Below are 19,267 nucleotides of genomic sequence, written 5' to 3' on the forward strand. Positions count from 1 at the left end.
GACAAAACTTTTGGGCTCAATTGTGGTTGTAAGTCGAGGGCTACCTGTATGTAGAATGCAAGTACTGTACACTGATAGGATAAAGGAAAACTGGGCTCAAAATAGGCTTAAGATCCAGATGGATCTTGACCAGGGGTGAAATTCAGCAGGTTCTGACAGGTTCTGGAGAACCGGTAGCGGAAATTTTGAGTAGTTTGGAGAACCGGCAAATACCACCTCTGGCTGGCCCCAGAGTGGGATGGGAATGGAGATTTTGCAATATCCTTCCCCCAGGAATGGGGAGGGAATGGGGATTTTGCAGTATCCTTCCCCTGCCATGCCCACCAAGCCACACCCACCAAGCCACACCACACCCACCAAGCCATGCCCCAGAACCAGTAGTAAAAAAAATTGAATTTCACCACTGATTTTGCCAGACTCGAACTGGAAATTCAATGGAGAGAAAAATAAGATTTTACACTCAGCCAAGAAAAAAACAAATGTACAGGTACAGATTAAGTGAAATTTGGCTCAATAGCAATAACTGTGAGAAGAATCCTGGAGGAGGAATCTTCCACCTACCTGGAAATAACCAAGGTTGGGAAAAAACTAATCTACATCCTTAGGTTCTACACATACAAGCAAAGTCTTTCTCTGAAAGAGCACATTATTTTGGACCATGAAAGAGGACATTAATAAAGGAAGGCTTTGGAAAAGAGAAAAGAGCTGAACCCTACATTAAGCTAGAAGAGATATTTAAACCTCTTCACAGAAGGGAAAAACAAAACCACTGTTGGCTGTGATAGTAAAATTTAGCCATGTTCTTCATCTAGATTAAAGCTACCATCAGGTTTAGTTACCCGCTCTCAGTGGCCCAGTTTGGTCAAACTAAGCCAAAAATACAAAAGCATGTTAAAAATATAGCTAAGTACATATCATTATGGCAATGTATTTTTAAAGCAGCTACTGAAATAGGATAAAGTAAGGAAATATGGCTGGAAGAAAATGGAAGTGTTACTGATTCTTTTTATGTAGACATGGCCTTTTTAAAATTCCTATGCATCAATCACTAATTCCCAATTGGGCTAAATGTTATCTTAACAAATCTGTGATCCAAACCGCCTGTTTCACTCTGGGAAAGCAAGTTTTAATAAACTGTCCCTTAAATTATGCTAGGAATTTTCTGATTTTTTTCCATGAAAATGGAAGGGACAATTGGGAGTTTGAAAGGAATTAAGGCTATGTGGTGATTCACATGAGCTTCTGAAAAGAGAAGATGAGGCTGGACGAAATGATCCTTGGATCCTTGTGAAATAAATTTCATTTAAAACTGCCAGAGTCTTTTTTTTTTTACCCTTTTAAGAGTTCCCATTTGGAAACATAGGATGATTTCAGAAAGACAAAATGCTTAAAACATGAACGCAGAAGGAAAGAGCCAAAGGCTGATGGAGCTTAAAGCCTAATATATATATATATATCACACATCCAGATAAAAAAGGTGGAACTGAGTTTGCAATTTGCACAAACTATGCACGCTGCATCTTAACGCCCTGAGAGACATCCCAGAAGAAGAGTGAGAGGGGGGAACATAATGTAAGAAGTTTAGAAACTTGGCTTTCCCCATTAAAAACAAGGGGACTGCCCATTCTGTTGAGGGTGCACCCCTCGCGATAAATTTGAGTCAGCACCACAACCAACAGCTCTGCAGTCTTCCGAAGGGAAGCTGATCAGGTGGTTGCAGAGCCCCTGGAAACGGCAGTACGATGCAGCTGAAGAGGCAAAGCACAACCCACAGACAAACTGTGGCTCGGCTGGAGAACAAACCGAGCTTTGCATCTGAATCTTCCAGGGAAACGATGCACTGAAGGCTACAGCGGAGAGAGTGAGTGGGGTAAGTTGCTTTGGCTGTTCTCTTTGCCTCCTTTTATGACCCAATCCTCTTGCCAGAGAACGAGGTGTGCGTGCGCGCTGGTGTGTTATGTGTCTAAAATTTTAAAAAAATAAATTTAAAAAAAAAATCGAGAGAGACAGAGAGACTGGGGGGAAAATACTGGGAGAAGGAAACTGTCGTCTAACTTGGCAGTTCCCTGCATCGGTAATCTGCTGCAGTGACAGCTACAAAAAATCTCCGCTGAAATCTTTGATTCAGTCCTGAAAATGTTTCTCTCTTGGAAAAAAGGGGAATATAGGGCTAGGGTAAGAATGGAGAAAAAGCATCCACAGAGAGGAAACGCAGGCAGGGGAGCGTTTGTGCCTTAACATCCTCTGAATGCATCTTGGAGAATTGTTGAGAATTTTCTCAGTGATTTCTAAGTGTGCCTTCAATTGCTCCGAATGCATTTTGGAGCCCATGGATGCCCATTTGCTCTTGCGTGCCTTATAGCTACGGCATGGCTAAAGGAGCTGCTATATAACGACTGCTGGCATTTTTAAGACCTAAGGCTGACATCCAGAGCTCAGTCTGCCTGCCACCTTCCCACAGAAGCATCATTTTATAACAGGAAGAATATCCGAGAGACAAACCAGGGGATTCAGATTGCTCCAGAGAGAGAAAGAAAGCGGACATTGTACAACGTTTGGAAGAGCCTAGCAGTTTTTTTGAAGAATGCTACCATTAGGAGCTGGAGGAGGATGGGAGAGTGGAAAAGGGGAAGGGAGAGAGATGAGATGGAAACAAGATCAGGCTGTTTTGACAGACAGCAAGACAGGGGGATGGAGAGCTTCCCTGGAAATAAAGCATGTTTTTTGGGCACCATTAAGGATGATGCCACAGGGATATGCCACAGGGGTGAGGGTATGTCTGATTTTATTAAAATGCAACTCCACTGCCAAGGGGTAAGTGCTCCCCCCCCCCCAAAAAAAGCCAACCAGCCTTCTAAAATAAAAATTTAATAAATAGATGATAGATAGATAGATAGATAGATAGATAGATAGATAGATAGATAGATAGATAAATAAATAAATAAATAAATAAATAAATAAAATGTGCAGTAAACTGGGCATGTGTTACATGTTTGCTTCTAGGCAACCATGGAGAACCGGATCTTGAAGGCATCGCTTGGCGTCCTGGCTCTTCTCGTCTTCATACCAGCCGTTCAGGGTATTTGTCCTTCTTTGTGTTCATGCTCAGGAAACGATAGAAACGTGGACTGTTCTGGCAGAAACCTGACCACGCTGCCCTACGGACTTCAAGACAACATTACCTATTTGAATTTGTCGTATAACCGCTTTGTGGATCTCGACCACCAGCTGACTCAGTTTGCCAATTTGAGAACCCTGGACGTTTCCAACAATTGGCTTCGGAGCCTCCCGGCTCAACTGCCCAGGTCCCTGTGGGAAATATATGCCACACACAACAGCATCAGGGTTCTCCAAAAGCTTGACACGGCTTACCAGTGGAATCTTAAAGTCCTTGACGTCTCGAGGAACATGGTGGAGAGGGCTGTGCTCATTAACAACACGATGAGCAGCCTCGTGTTCCTCAACCTCAGCAGCAACAAGCTTTGGACCGTCCCCACCAACATCCCTATCAACGTGGAGACAGTGGATCTATCCAACAACTTCTTGTCGCAAATCCTTCGCGGCACGCTGGGCAGACTCGCCCATCTTTCCCAACTTTATCTGCACAACAACAAGTTCGCCTATATCCCTGACAAAGCATTTGACCAGCTGGCTCAGCTGCGACTCATCACCCTTTACAACAATCCCTGGGCATGCGAGGATAAACCACCAGCCCTCTCTTATTTGCAGGATTGGATAGGTAAAACGCAAGCCACGATCTTTGGGTTGCCGTGCCCGGAGGAGGAAGACACTGTGTCATGGGAAGGCTCCGGGCCATTCTCAGCTACTCCAACCCTGGCACAGAAAGACCTCTTCGTGAAAGCCATAAAGGCAGTGGATACAACGGACTCTGCAGAAGCAACCGAACAGAGTGAATTAGCGTATGAACAACCGTCAGGAATGACGGACATCAATGTAAACACCACCGATGACCCGACAATAGCATTCACCAGCACTGACAGGCCACTGGTTCCCTACCCAGAAAATTTCAGCACAGAGAACCTTAATTCTTTCGAAGTGGCCGCAGCCACGCACATGGTCTACATCCAAGATACAACCTCTGCGAAGTCCAGCACAAAAGGTCTGGCCGAAGTCCCCACAATTCCTATGACCTTGAGGATCACCAGCGGGGTGCCTACAAACTACCCAAAGAAACAACAAAGCACAACAATAAAGAAAGAAGAACGCGCCACAAAAATTAGCCCTCGCGCACCCTCTAAAGCAAATGTGCCCAGGGGGTATTTGTTCTCCACTGTAATGCTTGCTGTGGTGGCCCTAGCAACTGGCAGTGAATTTGTGTTTAAATGAATGAATTGCTTCATTATTCCATATTAATAACATGTTTGGGGAGGGGGAGGGGGAAGAGAAATAAATGCTCCTGCTCCACAATGAATTACTGTAGATGCAAGAAGAAATGCCTGTTTTAAGATTCTGAAATATGACTGAAGACTATAATAACTCCTCTTGAATGGCAGGGCTGCAGAAAAAATCATGTCTTGGTAACCAAGCTGCTACTTACTTAAATTATGTCTTACTGGATTAAGAAAATAAAAAAAAAAGGAAGAAAATTATACCCAAATAATACGATTGTTTTTATGAACTGTGTTATTTTGTATTTACATTTTTAATTTTCTTCACAAAAATATTTTAAAATGTCAGTATTTTCTGTATTGATTATGAATAGTTTTGTCATTAAACATCTCGAAACAAAAACACTCGAAGACCTGCGTTATACATCTACTGGCAGAGTTGCCAGAGAGAAAACCTTGGAATATATAAATGCTAATTCTTTGCCAAAGATGACAATGCATAAAGGGGTGGGGCTGGGGGGGGAGAGTGGGATAAAGATATCTAAAATGCAATTACTTCTAACCATGGTCTGTTGCCATAACTCTTACTAACAGGCTAGAGGAGATAGGATACGAGTTATTTGCCAGCTCCCATCAAGTTTTCATTTAGTATTAATATCTAATTATTGTTTAAATAGGCCTGGGAGCCTGTAGTCCTTAAGATGTTGCAGAAAGACTTTACTTATTCAGTAGTGTTACGCCATATTTTCTTTTCATTTAGAGCTGTAGGTGGTGCACCAAGTGTTCTCATTTACCCCACAACAATCTTGAAAGGGAGGCTGGCCAGAGTATGAATGACAGGCTCAATGTCACCTCAACGTTCCCATACCTGGATCTCTCTTGGGCCAGCGAGTACCAGGGGTGGGCTTCAAAAGGGTCGGCCTTCTGCACCACGGTGGAGGGGAAGGGCGTTTTTGCTTTCCCCAGGTTGTGGAAGCTTTCCTCAAGCTTCTGGGAGGATTAAAACTGCCTCCCCCGGGCTCTAGAGGCCCTCCAAAGGCCAGAAATGGGGCCCATTTCCAGCCTCCCAGAACTTCTGGGAGGCCCGTTTTCCCCCCCTCCCTGAGCCTCCACGCGGGCTCTACACTTACCTTGCATCCAAAATGGGCCGCATGGAGACTCCTGGGAGGGGCGGGGCGGGGCCGGCAGGGCCAGCCAGGGGTGGGATTTGGAGGTTCTCTGAACCAGCCATAACATTAGCTCCGGGTTCTTCCGAACCCAGAGCAGCCTACCACGGCGAGTACCCTGACCGCTACTCACAGCAAACAAACAATGGTTTAAGTATTTCATACCTAGCCCATAGCTCCCTTAACGTCATAACTCTCCACACAGGTTGAAAGTCAACCTCAATGTCCCCATGCTGACTCAGCAGCAGGTTGGGGAGAGAGGACCTAATTTATTTCTCTCATCAAATTTCTACCCAACGGTCAGCCCTGCGAGGCAGGCAAGGTCAACCACACAAGCATAGTGTGGATTCAAGTTAATGCTCTTTTACTGCTGTAGAGCAAAATAATAGAATCTTGCGAGCCCGTTTGGAGTGTCTCTCTGACCCAGATCGTATGAAACATAATCCAGGGGTTATTTTGAGTTTTTTTCATGTGCTTTCCTCTTTGTCACGCTGAGTAATATTTTCTGAAAGTTCCCCCCTCCAACCATTTGCTCACTCCCTCCTTATTCCTAAGGCCAGCTTTCCATTCTTTCACCATACGGGAACCAATTTTTCATTGATAAAGGAACACAGTGGTTTGGAAACTAACAGCAAAGTTCAAGGGGAGAGCCAGTGTTGCATTTTTTTGAGGGCTTAGAACAAAGGTGTGGAACTATGGCCTCTTTATGACTTGCGGACTTCAACTCCCAAAATTCCTGAGCCAGCCATGCATGTCCGCAAGTCATAAAAGGGTCATAGTTCCCCACCCTTGGCTTAGAACCACAAACTGGGATAAATAAATATGTTTGCACCATTTAATCAGGTGAACATCAGAGGTGGTATTCAGCCGGTTCGGGTGAATCGGTAGCGGCGACTGTAGGTGCCCCCCCCCGGGCGTAATGCCGTCCTATTTAGCCATGTTTTCGAGGCCGGGCGTATGCACGGAAGGCACGCGTGTGAGCAATGCGCAAGCGCAGAAGGCACACGCGTGAAGCGAGCGTGTGTGTGGCGAACCGGTGGTAAGATGATTTAAAACTCTCCGCTGGTGAACATGGCGTATAATAAAGTATCCTGACATGCCATGCAAGTGTGGGCACCCAGAGCAATCAAGGAACTGCCTACCTAGCTCTGGATGGAGCCCCATCTCCGAAGGCGCCCATTATCGCTTAATGGAGCCTGGATAGCTCTGCAGACAAGGCACTGTAATTTAACACCAGCTGTCTGCAATTATTGCATGTTCAAATCTCCCCAGGCTCAAGGTTGACTCAGCCTTCCATCCTTTCTAAGGTAGGTAAATTGAGGACCCAGTTTGTGGGGGCAATAAGCTGACTTTGTATAAAATATACAAAAGTATAAAGGCTATTGCTTAACGCACTGTAAGCCGCCCTGAGTCTCCGGAGAAGGGCGGCATATAAATCAATTTTTTTAAAAAATGGATGCCTTCAGAAGGTACAGCCTTGAATGATTACCTAAACCTCAAGCCTCCTTTGTTTAAGCTTAATGCAGTCTCTATTCAAAAAGCAGGGAGGGGGGTTTCATTACGAGACTCTTAACAAAAGGGGTCAGGTAGAGGTGGAATTGCAATGAAACTTCATTGATGAGAACCTGGCTGGCTGGAAGGAGACCAAGTCTTAATATCTCCAGTTTGAAAAGGATCTGGTGTATTTTTTCTGGCTGCGGTGTATTCTGGGAGTTGAAGTCCACATGTCTCTAAAGTCGTCCAGCTTGAGAAACACACTGAGTAGCTGAAGAACAGAGAAGCTGCAGGAAGTTCCTACTTGGTGAATACAGTGAGGATGCTGCTCCAGAGAGCAATTGTTGTGCTTCTGCTCTCTTTTCGTCACTACTGTGGTTGGCAAAGATGGGAGCTTTCCAAGCAACGAAGGCTGCAAAGAAATCCAAGCCCCGTTTCCCTTTGGAGAGGCTGTGGACAGCAGCTCCCTGACCAGAATGTAAATTTTTCTGAGCTGGATGCAAAAAGGTAGAGAGGGGCAGGATTGGCACAACTGCCTGTACTGCCTAGTCCTCCTCTGCAGCTTCCCCAACAGGTTACATACTGCAGCAGCCATTTCCATGGTTACCCGAGGCAGAGGATTCAGAAAAAGGAGGGCTGCTCCTCATTAGAAAACCGTATATTTTCCCCACTGTAGATCAAGGGGAGCAGATTGGCAAAACAAAAGGAAGGCAGGAGAATTGACAAGCTCGGGGCATTGTTAGAGAAACGCTGCATGGCAATTTCATTAAGAGTAGTTGCAATGGGGTCAGCTCAGGGAAAGGAACAGCCAAGGGGTCTGGTGTCGCTCACCTGTGCCAAGGCCAGAAAGACAAAGTAAAAATAAGATGCAAGACACACACACACACACACACACACACACACACACCGACCTCCAAGTCCTTTAAGCAACTTCTAAATCAGAACAGGATTAAATATTAAGAGAATTAGAAGGGACCTTGTAGGTCATCTAGTCCTAACCCACCACCCAAGCAGGAGACCCTACACCAGCGATGGCTAACTTTTTTGCCATCGCGTGCCAGGAGCGTGGGGAGCGTGGGGGGGGTGTTTGCGCGTGCATGCCCACACCCATAATTCTATGCGTCCTGCCCCTGCACATGCATGCACGGCCCCCCCACACTCTCCCCACTCCTGCACGTGCCCAATAGGCCTGTTTTTCTCTCTCCTCAGGCTCCAGAGCCTTTCTAGGAGTCTGGGGAGGGCAAAAACAGCTTTCCCACCCCCCCCCCCGGAGGTCTCCGGTTGGGAGGGGAACCTCGTTTCCGCCCCTGGAAGGAAGGCTCTGGAGTCTGGGGACAGCAAAAAACAGGCCTTCCGGTCCCACCGGAAGTTGGCAAATGGGCTGTTTCCAGCCTCCGGAGGGCCTCTTAGAAACGCTCTGGAGCCTGGGGAAGAGAGAAAAACGGGCTTTCCCCACCACCACCCAGAGGCCCTCTGGAGGCAGGAAACAGCCTGTTTTCCTACTTCTGATGGGCCCAGAAGGCCCGCAGCTGAGCTCACATGCCCACCGATATGACTACGTGTGCCATCTGTGGCACACGTGCCATAGGTTCGCCATCACCGCCCTACATCATTTCTGATAGATGGCAGTCCAGTCTCTTGTTGAAATCAAGGATCTAAAGAGGAATAAGCTTCACAGTGTTTTACAGCCCTCTCTAAGCGGTTTACAAAATCAGCACCTTGCTCCCAACAATCTGGGTCCTCGTTTTACCTACTTCGCAAGGATGGAAGGCTGAGTCTGACCTTGAGCCGGTCAGGATTGAACTGCTGGCAGTCGTCAGAATTAACCTGCAATTCTGCATTCTAACTACTGCGCCAACACGGCAGAGAATATTGTGCTCTCTTTCAGAGGACAAACTGGGGAGCAGGGCTGGCAAAGCTGCCATCGTTTTAGTTTTAAGCCTCCACATTTCTAAATAAAAGCAAGAGCTTCTTGTGGCAGATGAACCTCAATCCGTCCCCCAGAAGCCTTTCCTTCAGGGTTGTAGGAGCCGTGGTTGCACAGTGGTTAGAAGGCAGTATTGCAGGCTGACTCTGCCCACAGAGCCAGGAGTTCGGTTCTGACCAGCTCAAGGTCGACTCAGCCTTCCATCCTTCCGAGGTGGGTAAAATGAGGACCCAGATTGTTGGGGGAAAGAGGCTGACTCTGCGAACCACTTAGAGAGGGCTGTAAAACACTGGGAAGCGGTATAGAAGTCTAAGTGCTATTGTTATTGTGAGAGCAAAGTTGGGTTAGTAGATACACAAAACCCACAACTGTAGTGTTCGATTCCTGGAAAACTAAGGGCCAATTGCTTCCCTGCCCAATGTTGAGAGTTACATGCAGACAGTCCTCAACTTACAACTGTAATTGAGCCTGCAATTATGGTAGTACGTTTTGACCATTGAAAGACCATATGATGATACCCAACTTTACGACTTTTTTGCAGCAGTTGTAAAGCAAATGCTGTTAAGTGAACTCATGGTTTCCATACAGGTAGTCCTCGACTTACAACAGTTCATTTAATGACCGTTTAAAGTTACAATGGCATGGGGAAAAGTGACTTATGACCATGTTTCACACTTCCAACCACTGCAGCATCATGCAGTCACATGATTAAAATTTAGACGCTTGGCAACTGGCTCATATTTACGACAGCTGCCATGTCCTGGGGTCACGTGATCCCCTTTTGCGGCCTTCTGACAAGCAAAATCAATGGGGGAACCAGATTCACTTAACAACGGTGTTACTAACTTAGTAACTACAGTGATTCTCTTAACAACTGTGGCGAGAAAGGTCATAAAATGGGAGAAAACTCCTTTAACAAACGTAACACTTAGCAAGAGAAATTTTGGGCTCAACTGTGGTAATAAGTCGAGGACTACCTGTAGTTCATTTTGTTTGGCCATAAACCAGAACATTTCCAGCAAAAATGTTGTAAACAAAAGACATGTGAACACAGGAAGCCGCAACCTGCTGTAAATACAATGCCCAAAATGTAGTCATGTGACTGGGGGACCATGAGTGCCATAACTTTGAATCTGGGTCATACGTAGCTTTTCTGGGTGCCGCTTAACTTCAAGCAGCCACTATGCAACAGTCATTAAGGACTACCTGAACTTTGGTTTAAGTCCCAACTGCAACACTGCCATAAATAGACATCAGGCAAAATAACTTTTACCCAGGCGGAACCCTTTGCCATTTTAGAAGCGTATTTCTTGTGCTTTTAATTCTTTCTGACATTTCTGCTCATTTTCTGATAGGATTCCCAAAGAAAGGAGGAGGATGCTAGCAGCCACAGAGAAAGGCAGGGGTTAGAGAATCTAAATTTCAGGATCCTATGCAGGTATCAATTAATCAACATTATACATTGATAAGTACGGTGCTTTATGGGTGCTGAAATTTTCACCATGAAGTTTCCAGATGGAATTCAAAGTGCTTCTTTTGACTTAAAAAATCCTAAGGCTTGGCACTTACAGGACTGCCCTCTCCACATTAGAAGCAGCCACTGAATTCAGCCAATATGGACTTGCTGCCAACTTCTCTCAGACAGATGGGGCAAAGGGGCAGTCTTGTTTGGCGGCAGCCTCCCTATTACGAAACAGCCTCTGGACATTAGGTTGGCACCGTCAACTTAGAAATTGGCTTTCTCAAAATTATTGGCTTTCTAGAAATTATTAAAACAGAACAGTGGTTTTCTTTTCTTGATTTTTATGTGTTCGCATCCAAGAGATTATTTTTCAAAGAGTCCTTCTCACCTACTAACTTCTGGTTAATCTTTCTTCAGGTTAGTAGTATTTTTGAAGAGAAGGGAATGCTGTTTATTGATCTGAATACAGAATAACAGAGTTGGAAAAGACCTCAGAGGTCTTCTAGTCCAACCTCCTCCTCAAGCAGGAGACTATATACTATTACAGAGCCTCGGTGGCGCAGTGGTTAGAGGGCAGTACTGCAGGTTACTTCTGCTGACTGCTGGCTGCCTGCAATTTGACAAATCAAATCTCACAAGGTCAAGGATGACTCAGCCTTCCATCCTTCCGAGGTGGGTAAAATGAGGGCCCAGATTGTTGGAGAGGGCAATAGGCTGACTCCGTAAACCACTTAGATAGGGCTGTAAAGGACTGTAAAGCGGTATATAAGTGTAAGTGCTATTGCTACAGACAAGTGACTATCCAGTCTCTTCTTAAACACTTACTGTAATGGAGCACCCACAAGTTCTGGAGGTGAGCCACTCCACTGATTAATTGTTCTCACTGAAAGGAAATTTCTCCTTAGTTTTAGATTGGATGTCTCTTTGACAAGTTTCCGGCCATTACTCCATGTTCTCCCCTCAGGTGCATTCAAGAATAAGACCCCTTTCTTCTCTGTGGCAGCCCCTCAAGTATTGGAAGACTACAAGCAGGTCACCCCTAGTCCTTTGCTTTGTTAGACTAGAATTTTTTTACAGATCTACTGCAAATCTTTCAGAAATGTGTTAGTAGATATCTGGGATAGGAGCATAATTGTCCTGTTGTATAGAAACATAGGAAACTGGCCACAGTGATTAAGATGCCTCTCAAGGAAGTTTGTCCTCCCACAGATGACTCTTTTAGAATTTTGAAAGAAAAAAAAATGTAAGGAGCTATCATGACCTTACAACATGCCACTAGCTCATACCAGTGGTGGGTTCCTCCCGGTTCGGTCCGGTTCGGCCGAGCCGGTAGCGGTGACGATATGACATCACCGAACCAGTTCTGCTGTGATATATAGCAAGTAAGTTCAGAATACTAGAAGTCATCATATAAAGATTTCTACAAGACAAGCAGAGGCAGAGTCTGGGCGAGGAGTCAAGAGAGGAATCAGCCTGGAGTCCTTACATTGCCACAAGAGACTGAAGTCCAAACCCCCACCCACCATTGAATTCTATGTACTCTTATCAGTAAAGATAAGAGTACAAAAAAATTTACTACAGGTTCTGTGGGTGTGGCTTGGTGGGCATGGCTTGGTGGGCGTGGCAGGGAAAGGATACTATAAAATCTCCATTCCCACCCCACTCCAGGGAAAGGTTACTGCAAAATCCACATTTCCTCCCGATCAGCTGGGACTCGGGAGGCAGAGAATAGATGGGGGCGGGGCCAGTCATAATTTTTACTACCGGTTCTCCGAACTACTCAAAATTTCCGCTACCGGTTCTCCAGAACTGGTCAGAACCTGCTGAAACCCACCTCTGACTCTTATCTAGTGCCAAGCTTGTGCTGACAGTTGACTAAATTCTTGTGTCTAAGTGCGAGCAATAAATCTTCTTAACTGGAACTTAACAGGTAGTCCTGATTCTTCCAGCCTGACAAAGCTCCATGTAGACACAGAATAGGGAAAAATAGATGCAAGCAATATCCACAGCTTCCTTCAGTAGAATATGTTGTATAACCTGATTATGTCCATCATATTTGCTGCAACATTCATTAGCGGTTCATTTTCAGTTTTGCACGTTGAGTTCCAAAAAAAAGAGTGCAGAGTCAGGAAATGTTGGCCTCACCATATCATTACAAACTTAAAGAGATCAGCAACCCAGGGCCTGCGTTTCTGCAAAACACACACGGGCTGTCCTACAAAGGTCAAAATCTTTCACACCAAAGAAAAAGAGGCACCTGCTACTTTAAAAAAAGACAGAGGCATACAACTTTACCACCACCCACTCTCCTTTCTAAAACAGAGTAACTGTGAGAGAAAGGGGGGGGAGGGAGGGAGGGGGAAAGAGGGGGGGAGAAGTGAATGCACATCTAAAACTTGAGTGTTTTGAAACGAGTTTAGAATATAATGCTGGAGAGGGATCCTTTTGGTGGGCAGGATCCACAATGATCCACAATGAACTTTTGGGGGGCGGGCAAGATGAAGGATTGCAGTACAAAGAGAAGTAGTGAAAGCTTCCAGGGCTGGGATTTCCCTCTTCTTTAGAAAAAAAAAAATATTAGGGGAGGCTCTGTTTTTTTTTTTTTAAGTGTTATCATACCTATTTTGAGAGTTGTGTTACTGTTTTTATATGTTTCCTCCATCAACATTGTTGGGTGGCCTTAATGTTGTAAGTTAGGGGTCTCCAGCCTTGGCAACTTTAAGATTTGTGGACTTCAACTCCCAGAGTTCCTCATCCAGGAATTCTGGGAGTTGAAGTCCACAAGTCTTAAAGCTGCCAAGTTTGAAGACCCCTGTTATAACTGATCTCTCTACCATAATGAATTATCAAGGATTTTCATTAATCAGGCTACAAAAGTTAACAAAGTGCAACATATGACAGTTAACACTAAAATAGTTGTGTTCCTAAGCCATCTGTAGTTTTAACCAATGCTCATGATCAAAACCTTGTTGCCGATTTCTCTTGGGAGACTTTCATCTTATTGAGGAGCATTCGATGCTAATCCACCAATTCATCAAATAAAGCAGCTCCAGATTATCAGGCGCATTGTTACCGCATAAGCAGCAGAGGTTAAATATGCTTTGAACATTTTTAAAAATACTTCCCCAACCATATAGATAGTCATTCTATTTAAAACAATATTGACTTTGGATTTTGGTTTGCAAACAAGGAAATGAGTCCTTTGTTAGCTGGGTGCTTACATCACTCTTGACATAAATTGCCACCCTTGATATTCTGGGACAGCTATTTTGAAGTCTGGATAGTAGTTAAGCTAAGGAACGGCTTTTCCATTTTCCAAGACAACGTTCAGAAGGAAAAAGCGAAGGCAGAGAAGAGGTATGGAATTTGACACAGTTGTGTAACAACTGATTCTTTAATTTTTGCCTGCAGTCCCACTGCATCCAAAGGGCACAGGAATCGCAAGTTTGGTGTTGGTGGTTTAAATCAGGGGTCTCCAACCTTGGCAACTTTAAGCCTTAACTTTAAGCTCTGCTGGCTGGGGAATTCTGGGAGTTGAAGTCCGCCAGGCTTAAAGTTGCCAAGGTTGGAGACCCCTGGTTTAGATGTTTGGGTTTTTTTGGTTTCAATGTGTTAGGCTATCAGGTGCAGAATATGTACAGGTTTTGCTTTGCCTGGCTTTGGAGTGAGCGATCCCAATTTTAAAGGAGAATATTTGTAGCTCAGGGTTGAAACGAAGAGTCCTTGGTGCTCTCTGAGCTTGGTTGCACTCTTGCAGATGTCTCCTTACCCAAATTAGGTAACATCATCGGTGCTAGCTAGCACCTTTGATGTTACCTAATTTGGTTGATGAAATGTCTGCAAGAAAACAACCAAGCTCAGAGAGCACCAAGGACCCTCGGTCCTAATTTTATATTTGTGGGAGAAAGAGGGATCTGTGTTATAGCAACTTTTCTCCCTTCCTGTGTGTGTTCCTCTGCTCAATGAGCAAAAGCAGAGTCAGAGGAATAGGAGGAGAAGCTGGACTGTAAGAAGAATGTCAGACCAGCAAGCTTCTTTTAAATATGGAGATGTTTGATGCTTAATTTCCATTTGACAAGAAACAGAAGAGGCAAAGGGCCATACTCTAGATCTGTAGAATCGTGTTTTTAGAATGGATTAACAGAGGTTTTTCCTGCTTTTCTTTCATTTGGATTGGGAATCTGCCAACTACTGCAAATTATTCAATTCTGGATCCCCACTTCCACCTAATGCTGACAAGCAGCAGTATGGAGAATGAGAATGTGTTAATCTATATCAGTGTTTCTCCACCTTGATGTTTTTTAAGGTGTGTGAACCAACTCTCAGGATTCTCCAGCGAGAACATACAGGGGGATGAAGTCCATACATCTTAAAAGTTGCCAAGGTTGGGAAACACTGATCTAAATGGACGAATTTCTGATAGCACAGAAAGCAGCTTTCTATGCTTAAGAACTGTTAAGCAAGGTTCAGTTCTCCAAATATATCTACCAGGCTTGATTTCATCACTAGGAATCAAAACTGAATTTATTATTGCCTTTAAAATACTGGCACCCTTCAAGTATTTTAAAGGCCACTACAATCATACAAATCTTAGAATGAGCAGAGAAGGGAAAGCACAGTTCAGTATAACGATCTCTATGAAAAATAATCGTTAAAACATCTGAACTTGCAAACAAAGAAGCATATAAGGAGAGAAAAAAATCGTACATGGTCCTGCCTCATTTTGACTTACAAGGGACAGGGACACCTGAGAGAATGACACAGATTTCTATTGAACATTTCAGTAAACATCGGATGATCTTTCTAAATAGACTGCAGCCTAACATACAACAACCCACAACTGTCTCACCAGATGTGCTCTGCAAGAGCACTTTCTCTCATAAGCCATCCAGAGACGAATAAACACACACAAACCAAAAGGGCAAAGCAAGAAACTCAATTTTTTTTTTTTTTTTTTTTGCATTCTCTCCATACAATTCTCAGGAATTTGTAAGGGATCAATCTAACTAAGGGGAAATGCTTTCCACTTCTACTCTACAATAGAATAGAAAAAGTTTTGCTGAATTGAATTGAATACTTTATTTGGCCAACTGTGATTAGACCACACAGGGAATTTATCTCCGGAGCAGATGCTCTCGGTGTACATGCAAAGCAACAAAATAATGACGATGATAATCATCATAATAATACCAATAAATGGGGGAATAAAGAAGATAATCTGTATTGTCTTTAATCTGTATCATTGGGAGTTGTAATCCTAGGAAGTCTGAGGAACACCTGGGAGGATTTTCTCCCCTCTTAAATCAAGGGCAATATAATTATCATAGACAGTTTGGCATCTGTCGAGCTAGGAAACAAATGAACAAAAATCTATTTATACTTCACAATAGTTAATATAGAAATGGTATTTTTAGGGCTTCCAGGCTAAATAAGGAGCCAATCCACTTCTTGCTGGAAAAGTGAAAAAGGCAACTTCATTGCAATGCAGCTTTTCCTTTACAGGTAGTCCTTGATTTACGACCACAATACAACCCAAAATTTAAGTCATTAAGTGAGACATTTGTTAAGTGGCTTTTGCCCCATTTTATGACATTTCTTGCCACATTTGTTAAGTAAATCACTGCAGTGGTTATATTAGTAACACGGTTGTTGAGTGAATCAGGTTTCCCCATTGACTTTGCTTATCAGAAAGTCGTAAAAGGGGATCACATGACCCCGGGACACTGCAACCGTCATAAATAGGAACTAGTCGCCAAGCATCTGAATTTTGATCGCATGAACCATGGGAATGCTGCAGAAGCTGTAATTGTGAAAAATGGTCATAAGTCACTTTTTTCAGTGCTGTTGCAACTTTGAACGGTCACTAAATGAACTGTTGTTAAGTGGAGGGATACCTGTATTAGTTGAGCCCTAAACAGCATCAGAAACAACGGGTGTTAATCCTTTTAGATTATATGTTTTATTAAGAGCGTAAAACAGACATGCACAACTATTAAGCTCTGATTGGCGCTGGGAGAACAATCCAAAGGATATATTCAGTTTTTAAATCCACAAAATGCCCTTTAGGCTACAGGTCACATTGAAAGAAATCTTGTCTGGAACCCAGATACATCAGGAAAATGTGTAGCATGGACCTAGGCTATATCGATCTAGGCAAAGAGCCAAGGTGGCACAGTGGTTAGAGTGCAGTACTGCAGGCCACTTCTGCTGACTGCAATTTGGCAGTTCAAATCTCACCAGGCTGAAGGTTGACTAAGCCTTCCCTCCTTCCGAGGTGGGTAAAACGAGGACCCAGATTGTTGGGGGCCATATGCTGACTCTGTAAACTGCTTAGAGAGGGCCGCAAAGCACTGTAAAGCAGTATATAAGTCTAAGTGCTATTGCTATCAAGCTCAGGCAAAATCCCATGAATTTGACTTTTGGAAAGGAAATAGGATAGTTGGGCTGGTCATCAGCAGAGAGCAATCCTACAAAGTCTGATGTGAATGTTCTTTCCATTTTATGTCTATCGTAGAGGTGCAATAATGAAGCCCCAACTCTACTCCATCGTGATTCTACTGCTTACCAGGATTAACTATGCGCAAACAGCAGACAATTCTACCCAAGGTGCTGCAGCATCTACGACACAACAGGCTCCGCTTCCTATCGATAACACCACATCTGTTGCTAAACCCCCTGACAACAATGTCACCTCTCCTATCCAAGCTCCCGGTGACCACAAAACCACTGCTCCTGAAACCACCGAGGACAACGTCACCTCTGTTACCAATGCCCCCAAGGGCAACACCACCTCTGTTACCGAACCCCCTCGTGAAACGATTGTTTCCGAAATCCCCACTAACAACGTCACGGTTCTTTCTGAAGCGCCCAGCAGCCAGGCCACATCTGCTCCCAGCAGCCTGGCCCCCAACGTGTCACCCGTTCGCACCACCAAAGGATTTACAGCGACAACCGGGAGCGGCGACACACCGAGGGCAACCGAGAGCACCAGCGTATCGATACAAAACCAGACCTCGAAACCTATCGTGGCTGGAAACGCAACCACACGGCGGAGCAGCAAAGTCACTAACGCAGTCCGGAAGACCACAAGGCTTACTTCCGCCAAATCAACTACTGGGAACAGAACCAGCGCATTCCCAGTGCCTTCGTTATTTGCAATCATGCTGCTTGGCATTTCCGTACTCTGTTTTTAAGAAAGCGTAGTTCTGTTGCACGCTGCCATTCTGGGTGAAAAGGGAGGGCTATTTTTTTTCCCCTTCTCTTTTTGCTTTTAATAAATGTGCCGTCATCAGTTCTTTTAAGAAGTTCTCCAGCTCATTTGCCATGATCTTCTCTCTCGCCAGCCTTCAATTATGGAAAAACTGCTGATTTTCTAACCAAAGGAGTATGCCGTTTTGCTTCAGTTAAGTCAGACTGAGCTATGGCTATGACTCTTTAATCAAAAATCACAGCTAAGATTATAAACAAGGCAAACACTAACAGCTTATCTTGTGCTGCTGGGTATGTAAATGGCTAATCTTTAGCCATCGTTGTTTTTTTTAGCATATCCATTAGTCTTCCTGTATGTAAATAGTCTTCTGTTTCTAAAAACAAGAGCCAACGTTTCTCTACCATTCCCTCCAGTTTGCTTTATTTATATTTACACTCCAGTAAGTGGAGGAAATGTCTGAATTGGGATGACTTCCCGCTGTCTCTGAAACCCATGACTTCCTCTGTTGCTTGAGCATCAGCAGAAAATACCCTGAAATCAATTGGGAACATCTCTCTCAATACCCTTAAAAGCTTTCCACCGTCCAGTTTTTATCTGTCAGATCTACAAACAGCTAGGATGGTACTTTAGCTCATGACCACCCAAAAAATTTGCAACATGCAACCAAGAAGCACTCTCCGAAAAGAGGCAGGTACTCACACCCTCGAGACTAAAAAAAAAAGGTTTGCAATCAAGCCACACCATGAAGAAAGCTGCACATGCAGCCCTTTCTTGTTGGAGATCCTTGAACGGACTTACAAGGACAGACAGTTGAGTAGGACACAGCTGAAAGATACTTCACGGGTCAAGGCCAACTGTGTGGAAATCCTTCCAGAGACTCAAGTTTTTGTTTTGAAAATCAACAAAATTTCCTTCTGACCATGACTTCTGACTACAGATGTTATCTGCATATATATTTTATATACATACATACATACATACATACATACATACATACATATATGTATATAAAATATATTTTACTGATAAAGAAATAAAGGGAGACTGGTATAGATCTATTTCAAGCTTCTTAGCTCTCATCAGCCAGCCTTACCCTTACTTGGATTCGAACCTGGGCTGCTGCATGTTAGGCAGTTGTATTAACCACTGAGCCACAAGTTCTCCTCCCTTCATCAGCCTGAGCCAGGGGACTATAATATACCCTCCTATATATAATATATATATATATAGGAGGGTATATAATGTGTTTTCTACTGTTGTGTTATTAAAAGCAAATAGAATTAAGGTACCAATAATGCAAATTAAAATCGCTACATAAAACTCCTTTCAGATACCGTTATGGTAGCAGCCAACAGCTTTCCCCAAACTTTTGCCTTCCACCGCTCTTGAGATTCCAAAAGTGCTGCCCACCCATGAATTATGGGTGAACATTGCCTTTTTTTAACGTTCATATGTGGAGAATTGGTGAGGGGGGTGGGGGGTGGCAATGTCTCAGTGGGTGAAAACTCTGAATTTGTCTGTTGGAATGCTGACAGCCCAGTTTGAGACCCGAGCGCAGCGAGATAGGGTGAGCTCCCGTTCCTTGACCCAGCTCCTGCCCACCTAGCAGTTCAAAAACACACAAATGCGAGTAGATAAACAGGTACCACTTCTGTGGGA

General features: G+C 44.1%; 3 protein-coding genes across 3 annotated transcripts in view; 2 read left to right on the forward strand and 1 right to left on the reverse strand.

Moving 5' to 3' along the window:
• NF1 (neurofibromin 1) overlaps nucleotides 1-19,267 on the reverse strand; it is a 246,119-nt gene that overhangs the window by 108,994 nt on the left and 117,858 nt on the right. The gene's annotated exons all lie outside the window — the stretch shown is intronic.
• OMG (oligodendrocyte myelin glycoprotein) lies at nucleotides 1,698-4,597 on the forward strand. Its single transcript, XM_070945385.1, has 2 exons — nucleotides 1,698-1,870; nucleotides 3,004-4,597. Exon 2 carries the CDS (start codon nucleotides 3,010-3,012, stop codon nucleotides 4,345-4,347), a length of 1,338 nt encoding a protein of 445 aa, XP_070801486.1. The 5' UTR covers nucleotides 1,698-1,870; nucleotides 3,004-3,009; the 3' UTR covers nucleotides 4,348-4,597.
• On the forward strand, nucleotides 13,681-17,691 carry LOC139318120 (uncharacterized). The gene is made up of 2 exons (XM_070945398.1): nucleotides 13,681-13,755; nucleotides 16,913-17,691. Exon 2 carries the CDS (start codon nucleotides 16,923-16,925, stop codon nucleotides 17,589-17,591), a length of 669 nt encoding a protein of 222 aa, XP_070801499.1. The 5' UTR covers nucleotides 13,681-13,755; nucleotides 16,913-16,922; the 3' UTR covers nucleotides 17,592-17,691.

The sequence above is a fragment of the Pituophis catenifer genome, unplaced genomic scaffold (genome assembly GCF_029215685.1).
Source record: "Pituophis catenifer annectens isolate HBS135680 unplaced genomic scaffold, rPitCat1.0.hap2 SCAF_1, whole genome shotgun sequence".
NCBI classification, from domain to species: domain Eukaryota; kingdom Metazoa; phylum Chordata; class Lepidosauria; order Squamata; family Colubridae; genus Pituophis; species Pituophis catenifer.

What these genes read in the sequence shown, in the direction of transcription:
- OMG (XM_070945385.1), top strand. Translation starts at nt 3,010, where the DNA reads ATGGAGAACCGGATCTTGAAGGCATCGCTTGGCGTCCTGGCTCTTCTC.
- LOC139318120 (XM_070945398.1), top strand. Translation starts at nt 16,923, where the DNA reads ATGAAGCCCCAACTCTACTCCATCGTGATTCTACTGCTTACCAGGATT.